The 24,648-nt window shown below is 38.1% G+C and overlaps 2 protein-coding genes across 2 annotated transcripts; both read left to right on the top strand.

Moving 5' to 3' along the window:
• The first annotated feature begins 911 nt into the window (after nucleotides 1–911).
• Nucleotides 912–20,959, top strand: LOC116294037 (uncharacterized). Its single transcript, XM_089032475.1, has 18 exons — nucleotides 912–999; nucleotides 3,445–3,567; nucleotides 4,803–5,204; nucleotides 6,404–6,649; nucleotides 7,331–7,370; nucleotides 7,690–7,892; nucleotides 8,336–8,350; nucleotides 8,540–8,851; nucleotides 9,854–10,411; nucleotides 11,407–11,439; nucleotides 12,194–12,307; nucleotides 13,236–13,805; nucleotides 14,062–14,082; nucleotides 14,681–14,710; nucleotides 14,787–14,813; nucleotides 15,040–15,063; nucleotides 16,090–16,659; nucleotides 20,012–20,959. Exons 2-18 carry the CDS (start codon nucleotides 3,456–3,458, stop codon nucleotides 20,794–20,796), a joined length of 4,062 nt encoding a protein of 1,353 aa, XP_088888601.1. The 5' UTR covers nucleotides 912–999; nucleotides 3,445–3,455; the 3' UTR covers nucleotides 20,797–20,959.
• LOC148909935 (uncharacterized) lies at nucleotides 17,705–24,648 on the top strand. Its single transcript, XM_089033096.1, has 5 exons — nucleotides 17,705–18,439; nucleotides 22,051–22,122; nucleotides 22,285–22,335; nucleotides 23,364–23,789; nucleotides 24,190–24,648. Exons 4-5 carry the CDS (start codon nucleotides 23,462–23,464, stop codon nucleotides 24,294–24,296), a joined length of 435 nt encoding a protein of 144 aa, XP_088889222.1. The 5' UTR covers nucleotides 17,705–18,439; nucleotides 22,051–22,122; nucleotides 22,285–22,335; nucleotides 23,364–23,461; the 3' UTR covers nucleotides 24,297–24,648.

Here is a 24,648-nt window from a genome sequence, read left to right as displayed (position 1 = left end):
TCTACTTGAAATACCAGTCTTTGATTAATTATTGAACAGTATGATAGAATCTCAACACAGGTACACGAATAGATCAAATGTTTTGTTTCCCATGTATATCCGATAGTCCGATCCCATAGCCTTAGGAAGCAATCATTAGATCTTAAACAAATAGGTTGCGTACTTTATTGTGGCTATTTTAATATTTTAGTATAGATTATGCGGGGTTTATGTTGTTAAAGTATTAGTTATGAATGAATTGGGTTGGTTCGTTAGTGTTGAAATTGGTATAAGTTTACATTACAGCCCCTCCTCCTTTAATATTGAATTCCATTATTTTGGCTTAATTTTAAACGAATTAAGAATAATAGTCCATCATGATATTGTGATGTTGGTTATTCGATCATTTCATAGTTTTTGAGTATCTTTACTATCATAGTACAAGAAGGAAAAACAAACAAACAAATAAACACAAACAACAAAACAGAACTTAATCCCACCAGAATAAACAAGGACAATGCCGTGAACTAAATAGCCTTTCATGTCTCGTAGACTCTATTCAATATCACTTATTGCAGAAGATGAACAAATTACTCAGAATACTGACAAATATGAACAGCAAATGAATTCTCGTTAGTGCTTTTAACTCTTTTCCCGATTTAATATATTTAAAAAACAAACAAATAAATAAGGAAACTTAAAAAATAAAAAAGGAATAGGACAAAAGTTGTCCAAAATGTATTTCATATAGTATCAGAATATATAAATGCATGTGAAGATAGCCGTTGTCATGAACCAGTTTTTACCCGCAAACGAGTTGAAGGAAAGAAAAATCGCCCCCTGGTGTTTATTTAGTACTTTCACTGTCAACTAGGTCAGCGGAGCAAACACTGGACGACTTCACTCGTGAATATTTAATATCTGAGGTACCAAACGAGGTTATTTCGTCTTTCTCTCATCAAAACATCAGGACGATATTATGACCGTGATAAAACAATAAGGAGAGACGATATCTTTAAGGTATGCTAAATGTTTTGATATTTGTTAGCAAATTTATATAAAGATGTTACAAGTATCTGTAAATACGGAATTCTTCTTGACTATTGATCTTTGTTATTCCACACCACTTCGCTTGACCTAGTAAAACAATTCCTTGTCAGTTTGACCTATTTTTACGAACTTATTCATAGATAAACATTGTTGCTCAAAAAGCCGGTATGAATTCATGTGAAGGTTGGATATTTGTAAACATTGTTTGTTACAAAAAATATATATTTATTGCACGGACAGAGAGATCTTAAAAGCTTCAAATGTTTTCTCTCTTTTTCCCTCTATAAAGTAATTTTTTTGTCATGTCAAAAGAAATTCAATTTCCTTTCTAAAAAGTAAGCTACACAGCCTTTTCACTATGTATGTTATAATGATGTTCGAGGAGACAGAAATCGTATCGATTTTCTAATTTTTAAAATGTCTTTATCCATTTTATCCATGACATGCCACTCTATCCCACCAGTTTTTGAGTCTTGCTAAAAATGGAATATATCTTTTTCTATGCCAAAAATATACATTTAAACCTAATTGGATTTTAAACTAGCTTAGAATTAAGAATATAGGGGCGTTGCTAAATCCCGGATTTAAAAATGAGGTACAAATCTTTTAAGACATTCTAATTTTTTTGATTTCCATGTCTAAATTCGTTTTCCTAGATCCCCACCCCCCACCCCCTCTCACCTCTATATTTTTATTTGTAATTTTAAGTTCCCTTGTTAAAGAATTTGCTGCATTAAAAAAGGCCCCATTTATCTTAGGTTTTATGAGCATCATATGGGTGCTTGACATATAATATAAGCAAAAATTTGGATATTTTTTTGTATCACTACTGAAATGCCCGATATTATTTTGAACATTCAATTAATATCATGAAAAAGCCACGTCCCATTTTTTTCATAAAATACAAGTCATCCTGTCAAGACAACAAACGATGTTGTATGTAGTACCTGTAGAAATGACATTGCCTGCCCCTTCCATAAATGTTAAATTAAACCAAACCTTCACAATACAGTTTCCAGCCCAATAGACCGATTCTAGATATGTTCCTTACTTTTCCAATCAAAACTAGTCCAAGTGTCATTCCAAAAACTTCCGTCAAAACGTCATTTATAAAGTAACTGAGCCGGCGATCTATGAACAAATTACCAATCTTTTTCATGTTTCAGAGTAAAAACCAATTGTTCTTGCCCAGAGTAGATTTAGAAAATCTAATTTAAGCCAGTTTGAAGCGCTTGTCAACATATTTCATTTAGCACAGGGTAGTCAGTGGAACCTAACCTTGAACACAATATGTGTGGAACTGAATGAACTGAATGTCTGCCTAGCTAAGACCAGATCGTTCCAGGAGTAAAATCGCGAGACTTGTCGATGTTTTAGAAATTTAAATTTTAAAAGCAGATTTTTTTTGTTGCAATGAAAGAAGTGAAAGCTGTCAACCGACGAATGCTGTGTGGTTCTTCGGTTTCTTCACCCCACCCATATCCCATTTAAATACTTTCACCAGTTTCCCTGCTTTATTCGTTATTTTAATTTCCATTAAACTATCAACTTGTAGCTAATATGAAAAATATTATGATTATAGATTCTAGGTGCATGAGATGGATTCACATGCTGACAAATAGCAAAAGATGTTATTTGAAAAGAATTTCTCGACATTTTGAACGTGGCATTACCTAAAACAATCATCAATTATTTAACACATTAAACAATTTGGAATATCTTTTGTTGTAAATTTCACAGAATTTTATATTGAGTCTAGATATGATCAAAGATTTTCAAATATTTACAAATATTCCTTAATTTTCTCTGGACTCAAATACTAGTACAACTTAATATTGAATATGCATGTATGTAATTGTATGCTCGTAAGGCTAGCTTGTCGTCACGGTTATTATTGTTCTTTCATTGTGGTTCTTTCATGGCTACCAAATGGTTCGTTAAGTCTAAAAGCGAAAAACGAAACTTCTTCTCTTTCATTGTATGACTCAAAATACTAAAAGAAAATTTTCAAGGAAGTTGAAAGGTGGGACAAACAAGAATCATGAGAATCATGAGTTTGCCAAAAATAATTCTGCTTTCAGAGGGTCATGTAAACCTTTCCATGTCATTTCAGAGTTTTCGTTAACGGTTATTACGTCTATCCCTTGATTCAAGGGTTTTTTCCTCCCGCCTTAAAATTTCAATCAAATCATTAAACTCCAATTCGATCATGGAAAGATGGTCACAAGTGTGTTAACTACCAGTGTCACTCTGGAAAAACAATCTAATTTTTATTTTTATCTTTTTCAGATGAGAAAAATTTGCGCATATTCATAATTCTTATCGCAGATTTGTGCTTTCTGGTTCGCGTGGCTTACTTTATTAGAATAAATATATATCTTCCAACTACTAATTTATCTATTTTATTGGAAACAGGTTGAATCATAATGACCACGATCAAGTCTATAATCATAGGACTCTCTCTTTTGTTGCTTCTCCACTCGGTCCTATTGACTCATGGATCTAAATCAAAGCTACATCACCGAAAGAAGTCAAAATGTAAGTTCCCCACAATTTAGAAGTAAAAGTCTTCATGTTACACACGTTGAATCTTTTAGCTGAAACTTGTGCGTGACGCGACGGCGTTGCGAGACAAGTTTCACGGGGATGTTACGAAGCGCAATTTAGGCTTTCTGAAACTTTCAACGCGAGAAAGTTTCACGAAAAGTAGAACTGCTTTCTACTCGTGCGACCGAAACTTGTGTCGCGAAAAATTTTGAGGACGAAATTGCTAAAAGTTTCAACGTGTAACATGGCCTTACTTGGAGGACTGGGGAGAGTATCTGGCATCTGGGATTTTTATACAGGGCGATTTCTTTTCCCTTCATACGATTTTCAGAATGATAACAACAAATCTGTCTACCTTTAACTGAACTCTTTAAATTATTATCAATAACACCCTATTTCGCCATATTTATACATATTGAATTATAAAGCTTCCCGTGTAATGAAAATCTCCCCAGTCTTCCCTTCGTCTCAATTCGTGTGAATCAGCTTTCACTGGTAACCGACATCTGATACACCTACTTGCAAGAACGTTGTCATGCGAAAATAGAACATTAGTGATATAATGGGATAGGAATTATATTAAAAGACAAAAGACGATCACTGAAGCTGAACTTTTTCTTTTGTCTTTTAATGCATTCATTTCTCACTAAATTACTAATGTTCTAATAGAGTGCTCACACTTAATCCGTGAAACAAATATTAATTTTTAGCACTAAATAGTGATAATTAAGCAATAGAAAACAAAGGATTCTGTATGAAATAGTACTAATTAGTACTATTTAATATTCACGGTTTTAGTGCGTGCACTCTATCGTATATGACAACGTTCTTGCAAGTAGGTGTATGTAAAAATCAAATTTATTCAGTCAAGGTCATACTAGATTATTTGCGGCTTAAAAGAGATTTGAAAGTGAAAAAAAAACATACCTTAAAGCTACCTAAAATAGCAAAAAAATATAATATAATAAAATAATAAATAATAAATAAACAAAAGCGGATAAAAAAGTACTTAATAAGCCTCCGCTTTTTACTAATATAACAGTTCGTAAAGGGGTCTGTAGAGTTCCCCTCTACTAGCCATGCTAACATGGAGGTGTTCATTCCATTCATTTTTGGGATTCATTTGGGAATGGCAACTGCTTCAATAAAAGGGATCAGGGTCACGTGACCTGGTAGGGTATGCCTATTGGCTATATTACTTAGTGTGTTCATTTTTTTCCTTTCAGCGGACGAAAAGCTAAACAAAAGATCGTTTTACTACAATTCAAGGAAATTCCGAAACCTACCTTTGAGGAAAGCTGTTCATGCCAGCGCGAGCTCCCATACACGATCATTGTACCCCAATTATAACCAGGGTCAATATTACCCATATCCCTCACCTCAGGCAGCCTACTACCCCCAACCAGCTACCTATCCCGCAAGCTACTCAAGCTACCCCGCAGCTTCGAGCTCCTATCCAAGTTACCATCCCGCACCGGCTCAAGCGGCTGCATCCCAAGTTATGTTGCCGGAAGTTTACCTGTACACTTCTGCATACCCGGGCCAAAGTTCATATATGCATGCAGCTGCTGCTGCCAATGAAGACACCCAACCAAATCGTGATGAGATATTTACAATCGGAGGCAAACGTGAGTGTTTTATTGATCGAATGAACATCAGGTTCCAATAGACGACTTGCACTAACCGGTCACGTGACCACATCCCCCTTAACACGAGCAAATGAGTCACAATGAACAGCAGAAATGAAAAGAGTACTTCAAATTTAGTGAAAGGGCAAAGTTTCAGCTAGAATTGTCGACTATAGAAGAAATGACATTAAATATAAAATCAAATATTTTACAAGGATTTGTATGAGAAAAGTGTTGGCTGGTAAGCTTTAGCCGTCCAGCGCATTTTCCCATACAAATCCTTATAAAACATTCAATCTTATATCTAATGCTGTTTCTCCTGTTTTGCTTATTATGAGCTAAAACGCCGCCTCCCTACTAATGCCGAGATACTCTTTTCGTTTCTCTTTTTTAATTTGACAAAACTGCTCGTTTTAAGGGAGGTAGGGTCACGAGACCTGATAGTGCAAATCGTCTATTGGCTCGTAGAATTGACGGATACTGTTTAGCTTGAGCAGTTTTTAATAGCTCCAGGAATGAATGGAGGGGAGGGGAGGGGAGGGGGGAAGTACACTACAAAACCCAATAGTTAGACCATTTTCGAATTAGTCTAATACCGCTGTTTTCCTTGATCCCAGACTCGTATACAGGGTTAACCTTATTTCAGTGTCCAAATATTCGCAAATGCCAACGGTAAGGTAAAGAATGTACAATTTCAACAATGTAAACGCCTTGAAATTCTACGGACCTTCATTGGAATGCATACCGAAATATTCCAAGCCGATTCCACACGAAATCGAGGCTAACCCTGTAGGACAGAGAATTTGTAAATGGAGTTGTTGTGACTAACACAACATAAAAAGTTAGAGGTCCTAGTTCATGACGGTGTGTTTTATTGAAGATCGATTAATATGTCAGTACACAGGCAGCCCATGCGAGCGATATTCGCGACAGGAGTATTACCACGACTGCCTTAATGTTTTTTTACTTACTAAAATGTCTGCCTGAAAACTCGATTTGAACCTATAAGCATGCGCGCGCTTTTTGGTTGCTGGTGTTGATGCTGCTGTTGTTGCTGTTGTAGTTGTAGTCGCTGTTGTAGTCGCTGTTGTAGTTGCTGTTGCGGTTGTAGTTGCTGTTGCTGTTGTAGTTGCTGTTGTAGTTGTAGTTGTTGCTGTTACTGTTGCTTTTAAGCTCGTCTTGTTTATTTTTCCACTTAGAATTCAAGAGCATTGGCTGCTGGAACGATGATATGAACGCAAGAGCTTTAAAAAGCCAAGAAGGAAAACATCCATTACTCAAGAATCCTAATTACAAAGCGCGATCAAATGCATTAATGAAGTGTGCACAAGTGGCCAGCCAGAAGAACTTTAAACTGTTTGCCCTTCAGAATGGAGGTCAGTGCTTCGGGCAGATGAACTCGGTGGAAAGCTACAAAAAGTATGGACCATCACAAAACTGTAAAGGTAAAGAAATAGGAAAACTTTGAGGTTTTTTTTTAAAACAGCTTTGTTGGCCCTCAAATTTCTCAATGAACAGTAAAATTAACAGAACATACTAAAGGAAAAAATAATAATGCAAGAAATATTCTTAATCGAGGAGGACGCGTGACAAGATGCGCTAATGCAGCCAACAACTTGGTGCAACTTGTCACGCAACACGCTTGGGCTGTAAATTGAACAAGCGTTGCTCGTCATGAACCATGATAAGAAAGAACGTTATTTTATCATTCGAATTTCTTTTTTCCGTCATTTTGATTGGCCGAGATACCTGCAAGTAACTGCCTAAAAATAATAATCTGCTAATGCGCATTACGGTGCAAAGCCGTTTTGCTGCAAATGATATTCCGCTCATGCGCAGTAACTTTACATTTGTCATGGCTCGTTTCCCTATGTTTGATAGACAGCAAAAACAACTAAAATGCAAAAAGAAAATGGGAAAAATAATTTGAATGATAAAACAGTTATTGAACTCAGTTATCGGAAAATATCGTGATTTTAATTTGGCAACGGCAAATAATTGCTCGCTCGCCACTAACGAATCACGATACTTTTGCTCAACCTCGTCCAATACAATGATTTCTTAATATTTGATTGTATCAAATGGATCATTTTCTTTCTTTTTTAATCTAATCTAATCCTCTGCAGGTGACGGAGAGGGTGGGCCACTAAGTAACGAAGTCTACAGGTAAACATAACTAGCTCGGCTTACCAATGTGCTGACATTTTGAGCAACCGATTACGCAGTCAAAACTAAACTCACTAGGTTAATTGTTCATTGGCCACAAGTAACAAGGGAGAAGCGTGGACCCCAGGACCCCATTCAAATGCAGGTTTCTATTTCAGAAGTCCAATTATTTGAGAAAATTTCAAAAGAAAGTACGACTAAGTGGTTGATGGGGTACCACTGGATCTGGAGGGAACTTTTGTGTTAACGTACGTGTAGTCATGTTCTTATGGCCCATGCTTATGTGATTGATTCTTTTCTTCTTTTCTCACGTATTTAGCTTTGTTCAAAACAACAAGACTGTGGTTCCAATGGAAAAAAATCAAAACAGTGGCTGGTCAGCTTGGTCTTCCTGTGCTCAACCCTGTAATGGCGCAAAGGGAATCCAGTCAAGATATCGTCCTTGTAACTCTCCCGTCCCAACTAACCCATGCTCTGGGCCAGTATATGAAACTCGAGGTTGCTCAGTAACTCTCTGCTTGCGTAAGTTATTTGACTTGTTTGTAGGTCGGTAGGTCGGTAGGTCGGTAGGTCGGTAGGTCGGTAGGTCGGTAGGTCGGTAGGTCGGTAGGTCGGTAGGTCGGTAGGTCGGTAGGTCGGTAGGTCGGTAGGTCGGTAGGTCGGTAGGTCGGTAGGTCGGTAGGTCGGTAGGTCGGTAGGTCGGTAGGTCGGTAGGTCGGTAGGTCGGTAGGTCGGTAGGTCGGTAGGTCGGTAGGTCGGTAGGTCGGTAGGTCGGTAGGTCGGTCGGTCGGTAGGTCGGTAGGTCGGTAGGTCGTTGGGAGTGATAGATGTAAGTAGGTAGGTACTTAGGCTGGTTGGTAGCGATGGAGGTAGGTAGCTAAGAAGTGAGGGAGGGAGGGAGAGATAAAAATGAACGTACAAATATGACTGATCGACTCATGTTTTTTTTTTCCTTTTTATTCCAGCAAGCGTGGTTATTGGTAAGTAAGATGTCTTTTTCAAAATTTTATTTGGTTGATTAAAATATATTTATATTTAGGATGCGAAAAAGGGACACATTATTCACCTGTATAAAATCTAACTGATGGATGGTTTGTGGGAATATTTGCACGAACAAACGTTCCACTCAAAAGCTTAATTTTTAATTAATCGATTGATAATTTCATCAGGGCAGAGCAGCACAGCAGCACCCAGTACAGCTGGAACGACAGCAGCACCAACTACAGGAGTATCAGCCTCGTCAATTATGCCAGCTACTGGAAGTACGACCCCACCGCCAAGTACAACGGCAGCTGCATCCTCTGTCATGCCAGCCACAGGCTCAACTACTCCTTCACCTCCTCCATCAACAACGCCGCCGCCCCCACTCCCTTCATCGACCCAGCCTCCTTCTCCTTCACCGCCACCGCCAACTCCACCAACAACACCACCAACACCACCACCTCCACCACCAATTGCGCCAACGACCCCTTCACCCAAAGGTAAAGGCTGGTAATGTTTGAATATAATCAACTGAAAATGTTTATAGTAGGAATCTAGACTTAAGGTAAGGGTGTATATGGACCCTTCTCAAAAAGAACTTGGATAGGAGTATAATATTGGAATACAAAAATTTTTTTAATCATTATCATCATTATCATTACCATTATGTCATCATCATCATCATCATTATCATCATCATCATCGTTATCACCGTCGTTATTATCATTGTTACTTTAGCTTCTGGTTGAATAAATTGCTTGAAGACAATAAGAAACTATTTCAATTTTACGGCAAGTCTTACCATGTACGGGTTGTGAGCCAGTACCGTATGTTTCAAACTCCTACGAGCTGAACGTCTCTTGCTTAATTTACTACTAGAGATATAATATTTCCATCTATTTAACCATCATTGATTCAAGGACCACGGACAACTCTAAAAAAGTAAGGAGGGGGGGGGGGGGGCTGCTTAGATTGGAAAATGTAAATATATGTATGACATAAGTAACTCCCTTACGGAGGACCAATTGTTCCTGAAGTTGATAGATCCTCCCCATATTTTACAATCAGCTGCAGCAAAATACGTTTACAATTGTTTTGCTCTGCGTAGTGAAAAAAAGCAACAACAACAAAACAAATAAAAATCAATACTTTTATAATATTGCATAAAGATGATTAGGATTAGTAACGCATTTTATCGAAATAATTATATGAACATTTATATATACATATATATATACTGTCTGTCTGTCTGTATGATTCAATTTTATTGCATATAGCTCCGATGTAAATTTATTTACAAAGAGGCAACAAAATATCTCGTATCTTGTATCTCGTATCTTAGGAGACTAAAAGACTGTGAGGGAAAAGTGGGGGGAGGGGGTGGGGGTATTGCTCCCGGCATCCCCGTCTCCGTGGTCCATGTGATTCATTGATTCGTTCGTTCGTTCATTCTATTATAACGATATTTGAATTCATACCTCTATTCCTCTTTCTGTTTATAGTTTGCAAAGCTACTGTTGATCTTGGCATTGTCATGGATGGTTCAGGAAGTATCGAAGCACAAGGTGTTGGAAACTTTGACAAGTGCAAGAATTTCGTCAAAAAACTAGTCGACGGATTTGATATTTCACCACAGGGCACCCACATTGGACTTATACTTTTTAACCATAATTCCAACGTAGAGTTCGGTTTTGATAAGTTCAATGACAAGCAATCAATATTTAAATACGTCGATGGAATTGTATATCCTAGAGGAGGAACCAACACTGGAAAAGCACTTCAATTAGCAAAAACAGGTCTTTTTGACGCCAGTTCACGAAAGGGCGTGCCTAACATTCTTGTTGTCATGACTGATGGAAAATCAAATGATCGCGTGACGGAGCCTGCACAAGAATTGCGTAACTCTGGAGTGACTGTCTTTAGTATAGGGGTTGGTAACGGATTTGATAAGACTGAACTGAAAGATATGGCAACAGATCCAGATTCTGAACACGTGGTTACTACAGGGTTTGACCAACTCGACGGCGTAATTGAAAAAATCAAGGACAAAGCTTGTAAAGGTAAGCCAAGGGTGGTAAAGAACCTCCCCTATAGACCCTCTCTCTAGGTTTACCCTTTAGAGTCTTGGGTTTGATTCCTGTACTCGGGTTGGTTCCTATGATTCAAAAGTTTTGTATTGGGTTTTCAGCTTTTCCTCCCTCTGTCATACCCATCCTTTGAAATTTCAGTTAGTGAGTTAGCCGTGAGTTAGATCGCATGTTTCGAGCATATAATACAGTAAACACCCGTATAAAAGGCATTAAGGATTTAGGAGCTACGCTTCTCTCGTGAGTTCTCGCAGATCTCCCCAGGTGATCTTGAGGAACGCGCGCAAAGAATTGTTGTAGTTGATCAGGCGGTCCTAGTTGTTTATCGGCAAACAAAGAGCTATCATTTCACGATAATTTCGTAAAAGAATTGAAACCACAACGCACCATTTGACCCATAGGTATTCATTATAAGAATAGGTAGAATTTTAAATGTATTACTAGTCCATAAAGTAGTTAGGGAAGCAAAGATTCAGAGTAATTTTTTCGGCCGCCATGTTTTTTTCGAAGGGCCGCCTGATCAGATTTCGTCCTGCGCGATGATTGGCTGGTTTTTGATGGGCTGTCAAAACGAGATCACCTGGCTGTTTTGATCAGAGTATCTAACATGGAAAACAGTTTTATATTTCTTATACTGTACACCATATCAGAACCACCTTAATGCCACAAAGCATCCTATATATAAGAACAAATTCAGCCTGAAATTTAAAAGTTTTTATGAAATGCAGGTGTTTACATTCTTGGGTTGCATGTTAAAAAGCCGTCATATTGGTTGACAATAACAAAGCATTCCTTATTTGCTTCTCCTGTTAGATCATCCAAGATGGCGGCTGTACCATTGTTATTTATGTCTCAAGGGATTTTTAATCATGTAGTTGCACCCCAAGAAAAATGATTTCTTGAGTTTGAGACATATCTCTCTACTGACAAATTGAATCCAAGATTTTGAACTTAATTTCTTTTTAAAGGCGCGGGTGGTGCAACACAATCTCCAGCTGCAGGTATGAATTATCTAATATTTTCGATGAACATGGATTGAAATAAAAAGAAGAGATAACAAGTTAAAAACTAGTGTGAGCTGCGTCAGTGTTTCTAATGAAACAGTAATGATGAAAAGGTAAATTATACACCGTGAAAAGATGATAAAATGAATTCATCTTTTCACGGTGTAAAATTTACCCATTTATCATATCATTACTGTTTTATGGATTGAAAGAACTATTTACTTTGGGCGTAATGCTTTGCTCATTTAAGACCACGTGTCCTGCCCTAGAGTATCATTTCTTGCAAGTGACGTCAAAGCAGCTCAATTTGTAGGACAAAACAAAATATTTTAAATCTCCTGAGAATTGGAAACCTATTGATGTGTCCTCCAAATTAAGCTGTATTCCGACGTGCTGCAAGGGGTTTCTTGCTTGTTGTTAAAATACTTGAAGACATAAGAATAACGCCATTTCATTTGTACTCAGTTTTACCCCTCATGCCATTCTCCTGAGTATGTTTTCTTTTTTTTTTCTCGTAAAAAGGTAGATATTACAGCCCAGGCACTTCGAATACCTTGTTTAGAAACAAAGCAAAATCTACAATAGCTATTGGAAACTGCGACCATTACACTAAAATTATAAATTTAAAAATGCAGCTTTTGTAATATATTTATCAGTAAAAATTAGAAGGAAGGGGGGGGGGGGGGGGGGGGAGAGGAATCTCCTAAATTAACCAATTTTTTTGCTGACTTTTTTTTCCATTTCATTACAGCTTCCGCAACACAACCTCCATCTAAACCTTTATTTCCATCACCGGCGTTACCACCTCCAGCACCACCACCACCACCACCTCCACCACCTCCTGCACCACTACCTCCTGCCCAAGGTTTTGAACGACCAAATTGTCTCTATATTAGAAATCGGGTGCCTGGAAATTGATTTTTTCTAAACTTTTGTCTTATCAAACAACAATCTCCTCCCGTCAGGCCCTCCTTCCTCCGTCCCCCGTCAATAGAGACTTTTAGTACAGCGCTCTTGCTAGGCACACAAAACTCAAACTGCAGTTTGACGTCAGGCGTTTAGCAAGGCAACATAACGAAGTTGTTGCTGGAAGAGCCGCCATATTGAATGTCATTAATGTCAAATGTTTCTTCATGTTTGCGGGCATTTCCCAGGACCTGAATTCCAGTGGTTAATGGTCAGCCGTTAGCAGTAAACACGATGCTAAAGGTCTCTAATGTAAATATTTTGACGCTGAAATGAAAGTAGCGACGATAATGGATCTGTTTTTAAAAAAAAATACATTGATGTCTTTACCTTGACCCTGATGCACTAAAAGAGCAATCGAATGATAGTTTTTTAGATCAGTTGTTTTGATGTGAGACACTTCTTCTGTGACACCTCTTACATAAGTCACCAATAGTCCCTTTAACAGTTCGCTGCGCCATCTTGAAAGGTAGCCGTGCCTTTGCATCGAAGCGAGACGAACGGTGAGCTTGCAATCATAGAGACCTTTTTTAACACCTTCTTCAAATATTGAGGTCTCTCACATTGCAAGCACACCGTTTCTCTCGCTTCGATGCAAAGGCATGGCTAACTTTCCATGACAGTAACTGGGATATTCTTAGCAAAAAGTGCCGTATAAAGCAATGTGATTGGCCGAAGTCAATACACGACTGATTCTGCTCTGCTCTCTCCTGATTGGTTTAAGTTTTTTCGCATAGCTATTGGTTAACTTTGTAAGAGTGGTCCCTGTTAGCGCGTCTGCGCAGCGAGAACCTTTTTGAATTATGTTCGCTTTTCTTCGATTTCAGCACCATGTAAAGCCAAAGTGGACCTCGGATTCCTATTGGATGCTTCAGGAAGCATCCAAGCTCCTCCAAAAGGAGCACCAGGCAACTTTAAAAAGTGTTTAGACTTTATCGTTAAAATGGTACAGGAATTCGAAATTTCTGCTGATGGCACGCACATTGGGCTTGTACGTTTCGACAACAACGCCAAAACTATTTTCGACTTCAAAAAATTCACTGATCAGTCAAGTGTGAAGACAGCTGTGGAGGGTGTGACATACACAGCTGGTGGAACCTTAACTGGAAAGGGATTAAGATTGGCTAAAAAAGAGCTGTTTGATGCCAGTGCTCGCAGCGGTGTGAGACATATCTTGATTGTTATGACTGATGGAATTTCATTCGATAGCGTCGATGCCCCTTCAAAAGAACTTCGAGATTCTGGAGTTAATATATATAGTCTCGGCATAGGCAAAGGTTATAATGAAAGGCAGCTTGACGTCATGGCAACTGATCCTGATGACAAGCACGTGTTCAAAGCAGAATTTGATAATTTGGGTAGTGTGGTGAAAATCATTAAGGACCAAGCTTGCAAAGGTATGTTCATTGATTCAAGTATTTTAAACAGCTACACAAATACTACTAACCACAACCTAATTCGGGAAGAGGTGGGGGGGGGGGGGGGGGGGGGTATGAAAGTGAAATGAGAAATGGAAAATATGTATTCAAAGAAACTATGAGATTTGAAGCATTGAAAGATTAATTTATCTAAAATTCATTTAGCTCCCCTTTCACTGATTATCCCATTTACATTTCTTTCTTTCATTTTTCTTCGATTTCCTTTTTATTACAGAATCAAACTCGGGTAGCACAGGTGAGTACCAAGCTAGATAATTGAACATATGTATATATATAAATTCAAATTTTTGAAATAGACCGTTTTATTTTAACACTATCTTTTTGAACTTCAAGCTAAAACAATAATTGAAAACAAACTTCGTACTCTTAGGCATATTATATAATATAAATGACAAAAAAAAAAAAAGACGTTAAAAACTCATTTGAGTGGCGCGTCGGCACGAGCGAAACCGTACAGCAGCGCAAGCAAGCGATGCATGTCATGCCATGTTTTGATTTCCCATACAAGAGTCATTTATTCATTTATGCTTAGCTCTAACTCACCGTACCGAGCACTTTTCAACCGGATCAATCGACCCACAGTTTACTGATTCATTTATATACAGCTATTTCAAAAAGTGTTGAATACTGAATACTGCATACTGAATAGTGCAAACAAATAAAAAAAGCACCTTCCCCCTCCCCCCCCCCCAACAAATAAAAAAGGCACCTTCCCCCTCCCCCCAAACAAATAAAAATGCACCTTCCCCCTCCCCCCAATAAAAAAAACCCCGCACCTTTCCTAAATATTTAAACATTTTCTTTTATTATATCTATGCTTTCTTCCCGTAAAGGTACAACTACGACAAGCGGCTCACAAACAGGTAATTAACTATAAATAATATATTAATTTCCAATGAGGAATAAATGAAAAACAATTGTTTTCTTTTCTTTTCAAAGGTACAACTTCTGGTGGCTCACAAACAGGTTGGTATTTTTACTTTTAGCCGGGCTAAAGTGGCATCTTAATTGTCTTGAGGATCTAAATTTGAAAAAGAAAAACTGCTGTTGATGGTGATGGTATTCTAGCCTTATCATCCAACATGGCGTCTATGTTTTGTCTAGTTTATGACTTGGGAGTTATTCTGTTCCAATAACGTTGATTTATGTCCCAATCCATCAATCCTTATTTTTACGTTTTTTTCTCTTTTAGGTTCAATTACAACAGGATCATCAGGTTTGACTTTTAATGTTATTGTTATTATTATCATTATTGTTGTGGTTATTTCGTTTCAAATTGTTGACGCCCATTTACTGGAATGCTCTATATTTTCCTCTCATCCAAATATAAAATCCATACTCTTCTTCTGCATACTATTTTCGGCTTTGTGGGGCAACCGGTCAAAAAACTGTCAGAAAATAAAACGTTCTTCAATTCCTATATCTACTGATTATCAGTATTTTATTAGGTTTGGTGTTACAGAAAATGTGATTGATTCACGAAAAAGTGTTTAAAATTTGCACTTTTCTTTTTGCTTCCAATTGTTTTATTTCATATTTAACTTTTCTCGCGGAGCAGTATAAATTAACTTCACACACATGCCTTGTTGGACGTATTGCGTAACGTCGTTCGGAGCCTTAGAAGCCAAATTTTGCCACCTCCGCCCCCCTCCCCCCCTTACCCCCCTCCCCCTCCCCTAGGCCTGGTAGTGGTGATGTCCATGTCCCTCTAGCTTCCTAAGACCCTCCTTGGTTAGTAATTGCCTAAGCGTAATCAGGGGATAAAATATTTTGTCTCTAAACGCAGTGCTCCAGAATTACGATATTATAATGTTCAAGTTATATACTCCTGCGTATGGAGATCGTAGAATCATGTATAATGTGTCACCAATCTTCGTCCATTGATTTGGTAAGATGGGAGCAGAAGGGAGAAAAGAATCCCTACGTCTATCAAATCCAAAGTCATTTTCGAGGTTTCTTTAAGATGATTTTGAATAGAGAAAGAAGAAAATACGGAGAAAACTGACCACGCTAATTCCCGCCAAATTCATTTTCGGGGCTTCTACGAACGCTAAAAACAATTTTGTTGGCGGTTATTGTACAGTATTTAGCCGATTTTTTTTCAGGGCAACAGTTAGTGTTCTGAAGCAGTAGTTAGTTCAATGGAACCTGTCCCTTCGGAGAAAACGCTGTCTTTGAATAAAGTACAGAGTCAAACTCAACTAACAAATAGTCAGATATTTCTAAATCAATGCCACTTCAGTTTCAGTTCCCAGTAAAACCACGATAGACCTCGGCTTTTTATTAGACGCTTCAAGTAGCATCGATGTTCAACATCACTTTGAATACTGCAAGAACTTTATTATTGCGTTGGTTAGGGCTTTCGATATTCGCGCTGGTGGCACTCACGTTGGACTTGTACGTTTTGAAACAAAAGCAGATGTAATATTTGACTTTAACAAGTATACTGATGTGTCAAGTGTGGTGGCACGCGTGCAGGAAATACAGGGTCGAGGAGGAGAGACCAATACAGCTAATGCATTAGATGTCGCTAAGAACAGCCTATTTGATGTAAGCGGAAGAAAGGGTGTGAAACACGTCTTGATTGTCTTGACTGATGGCCGAGCAAACGACCACGAATCAGTTCCTGATGCTTCACGACGTTTACGTAATTCTGGAGTAAGCGTCTTCAGTATTGGTGTAGGAACGGAGTATGATTTTAGTGAACTATTAGACATGGCAGGCGATAAATATCATGTTTTTACTAGAAGGTTTGAAAAATTGCTAGGTCTGGTGGGGACCATAAAAGACAAAGTTTGCAGCACAGGTATTTGTTCCAGATAACTAATAACCGGCTCAGGGACCTAGTAGCACTCCAGCCGCACTAGGTTTAGGTCAAAAATACCTTCGTTTAAGAGGGAGGAGAAGAAAATCGCATATACTGAGTAACCCCAGCAAGGTGCCATGCAGCTAAACTGCCATGCGAGACCAGGTTATTTAGCATTGAGCCCGCACACAGCAGTAAGAGGTGGTACGCGGAATGGTTATACCCTGTTACCCTTATGTCTCAATCAAGGATTTCGTGCGCAGTGCAAAGAGCTTTGAAATAAACAGCCTATTAAACATTATAAAAAATGCCATGTATATTGGTATTGATCAGCGATGTAACTGTAAAACTGTAAAACTGAATAAATGAATATATACATGTATAAAAGCATGTGTTAAATTCTGTAAATTATACGCCTAAAAAGATTAAGCATATTTCTCTTATACATATGTACTCCTTGTTAAGACTAAAACTAAAGCTATGTAAATATAGAAGGCTTTGTAAATTGATAAATTACATAAATTACATTGCAACTGATGTTAACTAGTCTGGCAACTACGATTTTTTTGCGCAATTTCGATTCCGTAGCTCGCAACGTCTTGTCAAATTCAACGGCTTTCGTTTGATTCACATAGTCCTTCTCTGAAACAGAAAACAGTTAATTATAGCCGTCTAGTTTCGGTACTACAAGCATCTTCTGTTCATCGTACCTTATCATACTGTTCGTAATACAAAATTGTATTTTTTGCGCAAAGTCGCTTGGCTAAAAATTGTCGTTGCTGGTATCATCATTCAACAACAACAATCGTACAACATTCAGCTAAATTCAACTATAATTACTTATTTATGTTAAGCAATCTAGGTGTAAATTCGAATAGATAAAGCTATAAAACTGTGTAAATGAATAGATGTAACTTTCAACTTGTAACTTAGGTCAAACGTTACACGTCACATGAGCCAGACCTAATGACATAAAAGAATGTTTTCAATGCGTGCGGCTCATGTGAAGTTGAACATTTGACATAAATCTTAGTTAACTAGATATCCGCAAGAAAATCAAAAGCAAAAGTTTAAAGTTGCCACTCAAATAAATATAAAAACATGTGCTGAGCTGTATGCCTATTGATTTCTGTTAAGCCCTGGCTAAACGAGGAAACATGTTTCCAGAAACATGTTTACAGCGTGCATGTTTCCTCGATGTTTCCCAGTTTAGCCACATGCGAAACATTGCTGCGTGCAACAAATTTTGCTTCCAAAATTATTTCTGCTCTGCGGCAGAGGCATTTCATATTTCCAAGACGCATGGAAACATTGTTTCCCGATGTTTCCTGACAGTTTTGCCACCTTAGGAAACAGTTAGGTAAACATGTTTCTGGAAACATGTTTCCTCGTTTAGCCAGGGCCTTAAACTTCTAGCTTTTTAAGTAAAGATTAAGTTGTCTCAGTGAACAAAAATCCATAGTGAAGCGATGTAAATATAAAGCAATCTGTGCATAGGAAACTAAATATTGCTCAACACACTACACAACTTCACGGTAAAAGCTTTGCAATAGAAGGTGAATGCTAATTCCTTTGGCCCTTAAAACTCAGTGGGGTGGGCTAAAAATTAAATCTACTGACCCCACAAACCAAAAACGTTCTTATACATTGTTATGAATATATATATAATTAATAATAATAATGTTCTTATTAGAGTAAATAACAAGTGTTCATATTACTAATATATGTTTTTTTCTTTTCTTTTTTATCTTTCATTAATGTTCAACCACACAATGCGCAGGCGCGGGTAAGTTAATTAATAATCTTAGATAATTTCAATCTCGTACCCAGAGCCTGCGTTTCTTCTAGCCTGCGGCGAAGAACAAGGGCTCTGGCATAATTCATATTTTAGCGCATGCGCAATTTTCGGAAAGTGAGATATAACCGATCAAAATAATCAAAGTCAAAATCAAAGTCAAAATCATAGTAAAAATTAAAAATAGGGGGAAAGAGATTTTTAATTTTTGGCATGTCTTTGAACGCGTGCGCTGTTATACCGGAAGTCCAAGAAATCCTGGTCTCCTAATATGGATTATGCCAGAGCCCTTGTTCTTCGCCGCAGGCCAGAAGAAACGCAGGCTCTGGGTACGAGATTGAGATAATTTTTAGAAGTATCTCTAAAGAAATAAACCCATTTTAATAATCTCAAACAGGCCCCAAAATCTGGGTGTTTTTCTTCAATTGATCGTAAAAAAAATTTTTTTTTGGTTCTTAGCGGTAAACTTGATTTGCGGAATATACCAATCAATCAGAAACTGCAAAAAATCTAAACGTTTTATCCGTAATCTTACATTTAATTATTAAATCAGAAACTAGATTACAGAATCTTTTACTCTGCTGACAGTCTCCTCTTCATTCCTCAGTCATATATATGTATATATGTAACAATTAACTAACTCACTTTTGACCTATCAGAAGCTTGCTTACATATGCGTAACAATCAACTTACTCACTTTTGACCAATCAGAAACTGCCTTATAGAACCTTACAGCTGATATATTCATCAATATAACTTACTCAATTTTGACCAATCAGAAACTGGCTATATGTAACAATTAATTTACTTGCTTTTGACCAATTAGAAACCGGCTTAGAGATTTAGATCAGTCGTAACTCGCCTTCACTTATGACTAATCATTTTTGATGTTGTTTGGTCAATCAAAAATATAACCAAGAATCTACCCTACTTGCATCATTCTTTTAACTCTCCTAATTCTCTATTGACCAATCAGAGACTGGCTTGCATACTTAACAATCTGTCAGTTCTGTAACATCTCGTTCATTCGGACGGGTAACGACTGATAAAATACTCAATGAACTTTTGAGAGACATTCAAGACAGTCAGCCACTAATGACTGAGTAACTCATCTTAGTAACAAATGATAACTAAGGAAAGGACAGCTAGCGTGGTGGAAGCCGAAAGGCTATAATGCTTTCACGAACCAAGTTATATAACCCAACTGTAACAATTTAAAGGAATGCTAGACAAGACATGGTAACCGAAGAATATTGCTCAACCACTGATCCAACTAACAGCAATAGTAAACATTTTGCCAAGATTTTGACGATACACCAGACGCGCCCTGACATCACGCTTATCATATCGACGCCCTGGTGTCAATACCCCAACGAAACGACTCAGTGACCAATCAATTGTGCGCACGTCAACCATAGGGTGGTAAATTCGATTATATTTTACCGATCGATTTACACGCTTATCAATTGGATCTTATCATATAGTCAATAGAAATTACTGGAATCCGCTTTGAGGAATCATGCACGAACTCTGATACTATTATTAATTTCAATGGCTTTTTAGGGGTAGGAGTTCAGCCGATAGCCGTCTATCCCTTTAACGCTCAGTTTACGACAAGAGATGCCCTTGGCAAAGCACCCCAAGGCGTGGCTAGCAATGTAGCACTTGCTCAAGGATACAATGGCCAGGCTAGTGGAAGCTACCAGTTTCAAGGCAACGCAAACAGCTACATTGAGATACCTAACAAAGAAAATGGCATCTTGGACACCAAAGGATCTATGACTGTCCTGGCCAAAGTGTTCATTGAGCAGAGAGGCCCGCTATTCAATTACAAAGTCGACGGCTGGGGGGTACATTTTTGGATTGTAACTGGTCCAAAACTCTTCGTCCGTGTTACTAAAAGAGAAAAAGAGGGTTTTACAACCCAATTGATGAGCGACCTTCAAAAAAATGAATGGAAATCTGTGGGATTCTCATACGATTCATCAAGTGGGGTGGTTTCATTGTGGGTCGACGGAAATCTGGCAGCATCAAATAACATCGGCAAGATTGAAACCTCCACTAACCACGCTATCCGTATTGGGGCAAGGAAAGGAGATAGCAGATACTTCAAAGGAAGAATCGCTTGTATACAAGTCTATAATGTCGCTTTGAATAAAGATCAAGTGCCTACTGCCATGAACTACTGTGACAGATATAAAACCAATGCTCAGCCAACAGGTGAATCCAATCAAGCGAATCCCAATCCCGAGGGAGAGTCCTATACAGAGAATGGAAAACATGTAGAACCTACAGAGGAAGTAAATCAGGGTCATAATGTGCCAGAAGAGTACGTTGAAAAGTACTAAAACAAAGATGTGTCTTGGTAAACGATAAGCATTTCAGTCAAAGACATTTTGCTACGAAAACCCGAATAGTGTTAAAAGTTTTCGGGCCAAAAAAGGAGTCAAAAGTCGTTTATTGAAATGTAAATGATTAATCAATGATAAATAAATACTTTCAAAAGATCAAGTACGTTCAGTTTTTAACTTCTTTCTACACTCATATTCAGGTTGAAAACTGGCAGAACAGAGTGGGAGCTGAGGTTGGGTACCCGTGGGCTGCGCGGAGACTGGCACTAACCATTCATACAACACAAAAATATGCAGAAAATTGATAGTAACAGCTTTTAGGTCTTTCCTGAATTAATCATGATGCATTGTAATCTTGGGTAACACCAAATGTTCATCTTTCTGCCTTAAATGGCGTCATATGGAATACCCAAGATAGACCAGAATGCACTTCGTTCGTACTTGGCGATTTGAAAATGATTGCGCATCATCTCGGTACTTTTAGTGATAAGTCGAAGCAAATTCAACGCCAATAGGTTACAAAGTCTTGGACTCAGATGTAATGCGTGTTTGGGTTGTCACCGCTGAGGGATAAATCAGTCAAACAGGTCATACATTAACCCGTGAAATAAAAAATGTTAGTCAACGTGTAATAGTCAACAAATCAGACACAAAAGAAAACAATTTATGTCAAAATTTCTCTAATTTCATAAAACTCAAATAGTGACCCTAAATCGATATTACAGTGTAGGCTGTAAATCGTGTCGTCGTAAATGGCTTTGTGATAGCCTACCTACTTATAACAACCTAAAAAAACCTACTAGGACTGATCAAGCCAAACGTAAGAAATAAATGACAATCTTTGCTTCTTATCTGAGATGTGCTATTAAATCCAAAACTGTCTTTCTATCCAAGAACTGTAAATCTATGGAACCCTTTGCCTGACTCTATTTTTGTACTATTTTTTACTAAAAGCCTTATTTCAAAACACATTTGGTTATCAGCTGACTGCTCAACCAATTATCCTCAACAAGAGGGGTGGTTGTATCTGAAAAATAAATAAAAAAATATCAAGTTTCAATGATAAAAAGAAAAATAGAAGATTGCGTTGAAGAAGTTGCCTTTTGATTGGTCGAAAGTGAACTGCGATTACCTGTTGTTAGAAAACACGGTAGCTTTTGATTTGTAAGATTTCATCTATTGAATGAATTCATTAGTTAACGAAAACGGTGAACGGTTGATGTTCCTTGCTAAGATTTCTTATATTGATAGACACACCACAGGAATCCCATTCAGATAAACGTGAAGCAGGTCAGCTAAAATCCCAGCAAGAAATAGTTGAAGGTAAGCGTCATGATAGAGCAGGTTCATGATCTGTTCAAACAAATCTACCCAACCCGGCAATCAGGATTCTGGAACTGATATGCCGCAGCACGGCATGCTCTCAAAGTCAGTAAAGAATGGCCAAATGCTGTTTTATTAATGCCTTTTTCCTGTTTCTTGTAGTAAGCGATGAAAGCGATAGAAATTCCATCGACGAGGAAAAGTTGAAACAAGGTAAATAAGGCTCCGTCCACACATTTTTTTTGCGGATACGGGTTGCGTCCACACGTGTACGGAAATTTTTGTATCCGTATCCGGAAATTTTAGAAAACGGTCTCCAGAGTGGAAATTTTCGAATACGCTCCGAATACGGATACGTGTGGACGGTCGTATACGCAAATTTTCGAATACGCTGACATAAACACGATTTTGCGCATGCTCAATAAGAAACACTATCGCTAAGAAGGGACTAGGCACTAGCGTGCATCAGGGCGGATCATGAAATTTCCGGATACGCGTGGACAGTGAAAACGATTCGAGAACGATTCGAATACGCTGCGTGTGGACGCGAACATTTTGATGTCCACGAAAAAAAAAAAAAATTGCGGATACGAAAATTTCCGGATACGTGTGGACGGGGCCTAAATTATGACAATTAATCAGCTACTACAAAGCGACTTTGTCATTGGGGAAGGGGGTAGGGAGGGTTTGGGTTTTGCTGAACAAAGACCAAAGGGGTGTTTAGGAGAGAACAAATCAGCACATTCACTGACCCCCTTTGTGTGATTTAGGCCCCGTCCACACGTATCCGGAAATTTTGTACCCGCAAATTTTTTTTTACGGATACGGGTTGCGTCCACAAGTGTCCGCAAATTTTTGTGTCCGTATCCGCAACTTTTACGAAAACGGACACGTGTGGACGGTGAAAACGATTCGAATACGCTGCGTGTGGACGCAAACATTTTCGTATCCGCGAAAAATAATTTGCGGATACAAAAATTTCCGGATACGTGTGGACGGGGCCTTAGTTGTTCCTAGCCAGTTGTCATTATTGACCTCCATCACAATAATTCTCATATCAAAACCTTTTCAATTGAGTTGTTATATCTTTCATAATATATAATCAACATCAACGATCCTCATCAGTCATTATCATCATCAATTATCATCATCATCAGTCATCATAATCAATCATCATCATCAATCATCATCATCATTAATGTCAGTTATTGCCTGATAGCCTTGTGGTTTACATCTTTCAGCTAACGAAAGACCCAACAGCTCAGAAACTGATGGTAAAAAAATTGCAGCAGAACATCTTGAACAGTACCCAAAAAACAGTGACAACAAAAACCTCGAAATGCCGCTGTCCAAAGTAACTTCAGAGAACCAGGACAAAAGTGATCAACAAATAACTGTTGATGAGCCAGAAACACCGACTGAAAACAGTTACGTAAACACGGATGAAAGACCATACCTAGACTTGGATACCGAGAATAAAATTCTCAGCCATTCTAGTTTTAAAGATGATGACAGCGATGTGCAATTAACGACCATTGATGAACCTCAGTCTACAAAGCACTTTTATGGACTTTCGTCTTCCAGAGATGATACCGACTCGATCAAGGGTACCGAGTTTGTTCACAGTCGACCTGCCAATAATAATAAAGAAGAGTACGTCTTTACAGGTAGGAATTACCGTGTAATATTAATAACTGGTACAAGGGACCGCAGAAAGGATATTTCTGGAGGGATAGGAGTAAAATTAACTAGGGGAATTGGTGGGGGTGTTATTATGGGACAGAGTTAATTGTCAAAGCCTCTTGCAGCATCCCTCCATCTTTCACTCTCTTTCTCCTTCCACCTCTTCTTTACCTATACTTACAATAATAACCAATTTGCATGGTCTCCTTTTGCATACTGTTTTCCATTTTCTGCTTCATCAACATAATTTGATCTCAGTTTTGGGGGGGGGCGCTGTGTGTCTTGATTCTTTTTCTCTCCATTTATTCTTTTTTTTTTTTTTTTTTTTTTTTTTTTTGATAATCCAAAATATTTTTTATATTTATTTTTCCTTTTGCTTTTCAGAAGATGATTTTGGTAAGCGAAGATCCCATGTGCAACACCGAATAGCACACAAAAGGTCAAAGATGCTGAAGCTTAAGGAGCACCAAAAAGCAAGAAGGACAAGATAAAACGGTGAATCAAAACCCCGAAGCAGGCGCTTGTACCATTTTCAATTATTATTTAACTAGCTGGCTAGCAATGCTGATACTTAGTATGTCACCTCCTGCATAAGGGACCACCCCTCCCCTTTCCCTAGCCCCAGTCTCATCTCTTATACCCCAAGGGCAAGGCAGCCAAGCCGAATACGGTGTATATCAACTTATAACATGCTGATGTAAGTAAAAAATCAGTATTGCAGGAAATATTGAAATTATTATATGTTATTTATTTGAAGAGATTCTGCATAAAAGAGCGCAAATGTATTAGCTTATAAGGTATCATTCATGATTTATCCGTAATAAAATGAATGCTATTTCCGTC

This window comes from Actinia tenebrosa, unplaced genomic scaffold (assembly GCF_029948245.1).
Source record: "Actinia tenebrosa isolate PJP-AT-01 unplaced genomic scaffold, QUT_ActTen_1.0 PGA_scaffold1__47_contigs__length_23844297, whole genome shotgun sequence".
Lineage (NCBI taxonomy): Eukaryota > Metazoa > Cnidaria > Anthozoa > Actiniaria > Actiniidae > Actinia > Actinia tenebrosa.
This window is presented reverse-complemented; position numbering and strand designations above follow the sequence as displayed.

What these genes read in the sequence shown, in the direction of transcription:
- LOC116294037 (XM_089032475.1), top strand. Translation starts at nt 3,456, where the DNA reads ATGACCACGATCAAGTCTATAATCATAGGACTCTCTCTTTTGTTGCTT. An exon ending in ATTTACAATCGGAGGCAAAC is followed by an intron (nt 5,205 to 6,403) that starts GTGAGTGTTTTA and finishes TTTTCCACTTAG; the next exon opens with AATTCAAGAGCATTGGCTGC. An exon ending in AACGACCCCTTCACCCAAAG is followed by an intron (nt 8,852 to 9,853) that starts GTAAAGGCTGGT and finishes TTCTGTTTATAG; the next exon opens with TTTGCAAAGCTACTGTTGAT.
- LOC148909935 (XM_089033096.1), top strand. Translation starts at nt 23,462, where the DNA reads ATGCCGCTGTCCAAAGTAACTTCAGAGAACCAGGACAAAAGTGATCAA. An exon ending in AGAAGAGTACGTCTTTACAG is followed by an intron (nt 23,790 to 24,189) that starts GTAGGAATTACC and finishes TTTGCTTTTCAG; the next exon opens with AAGATGATTTTGGTAAGCGA.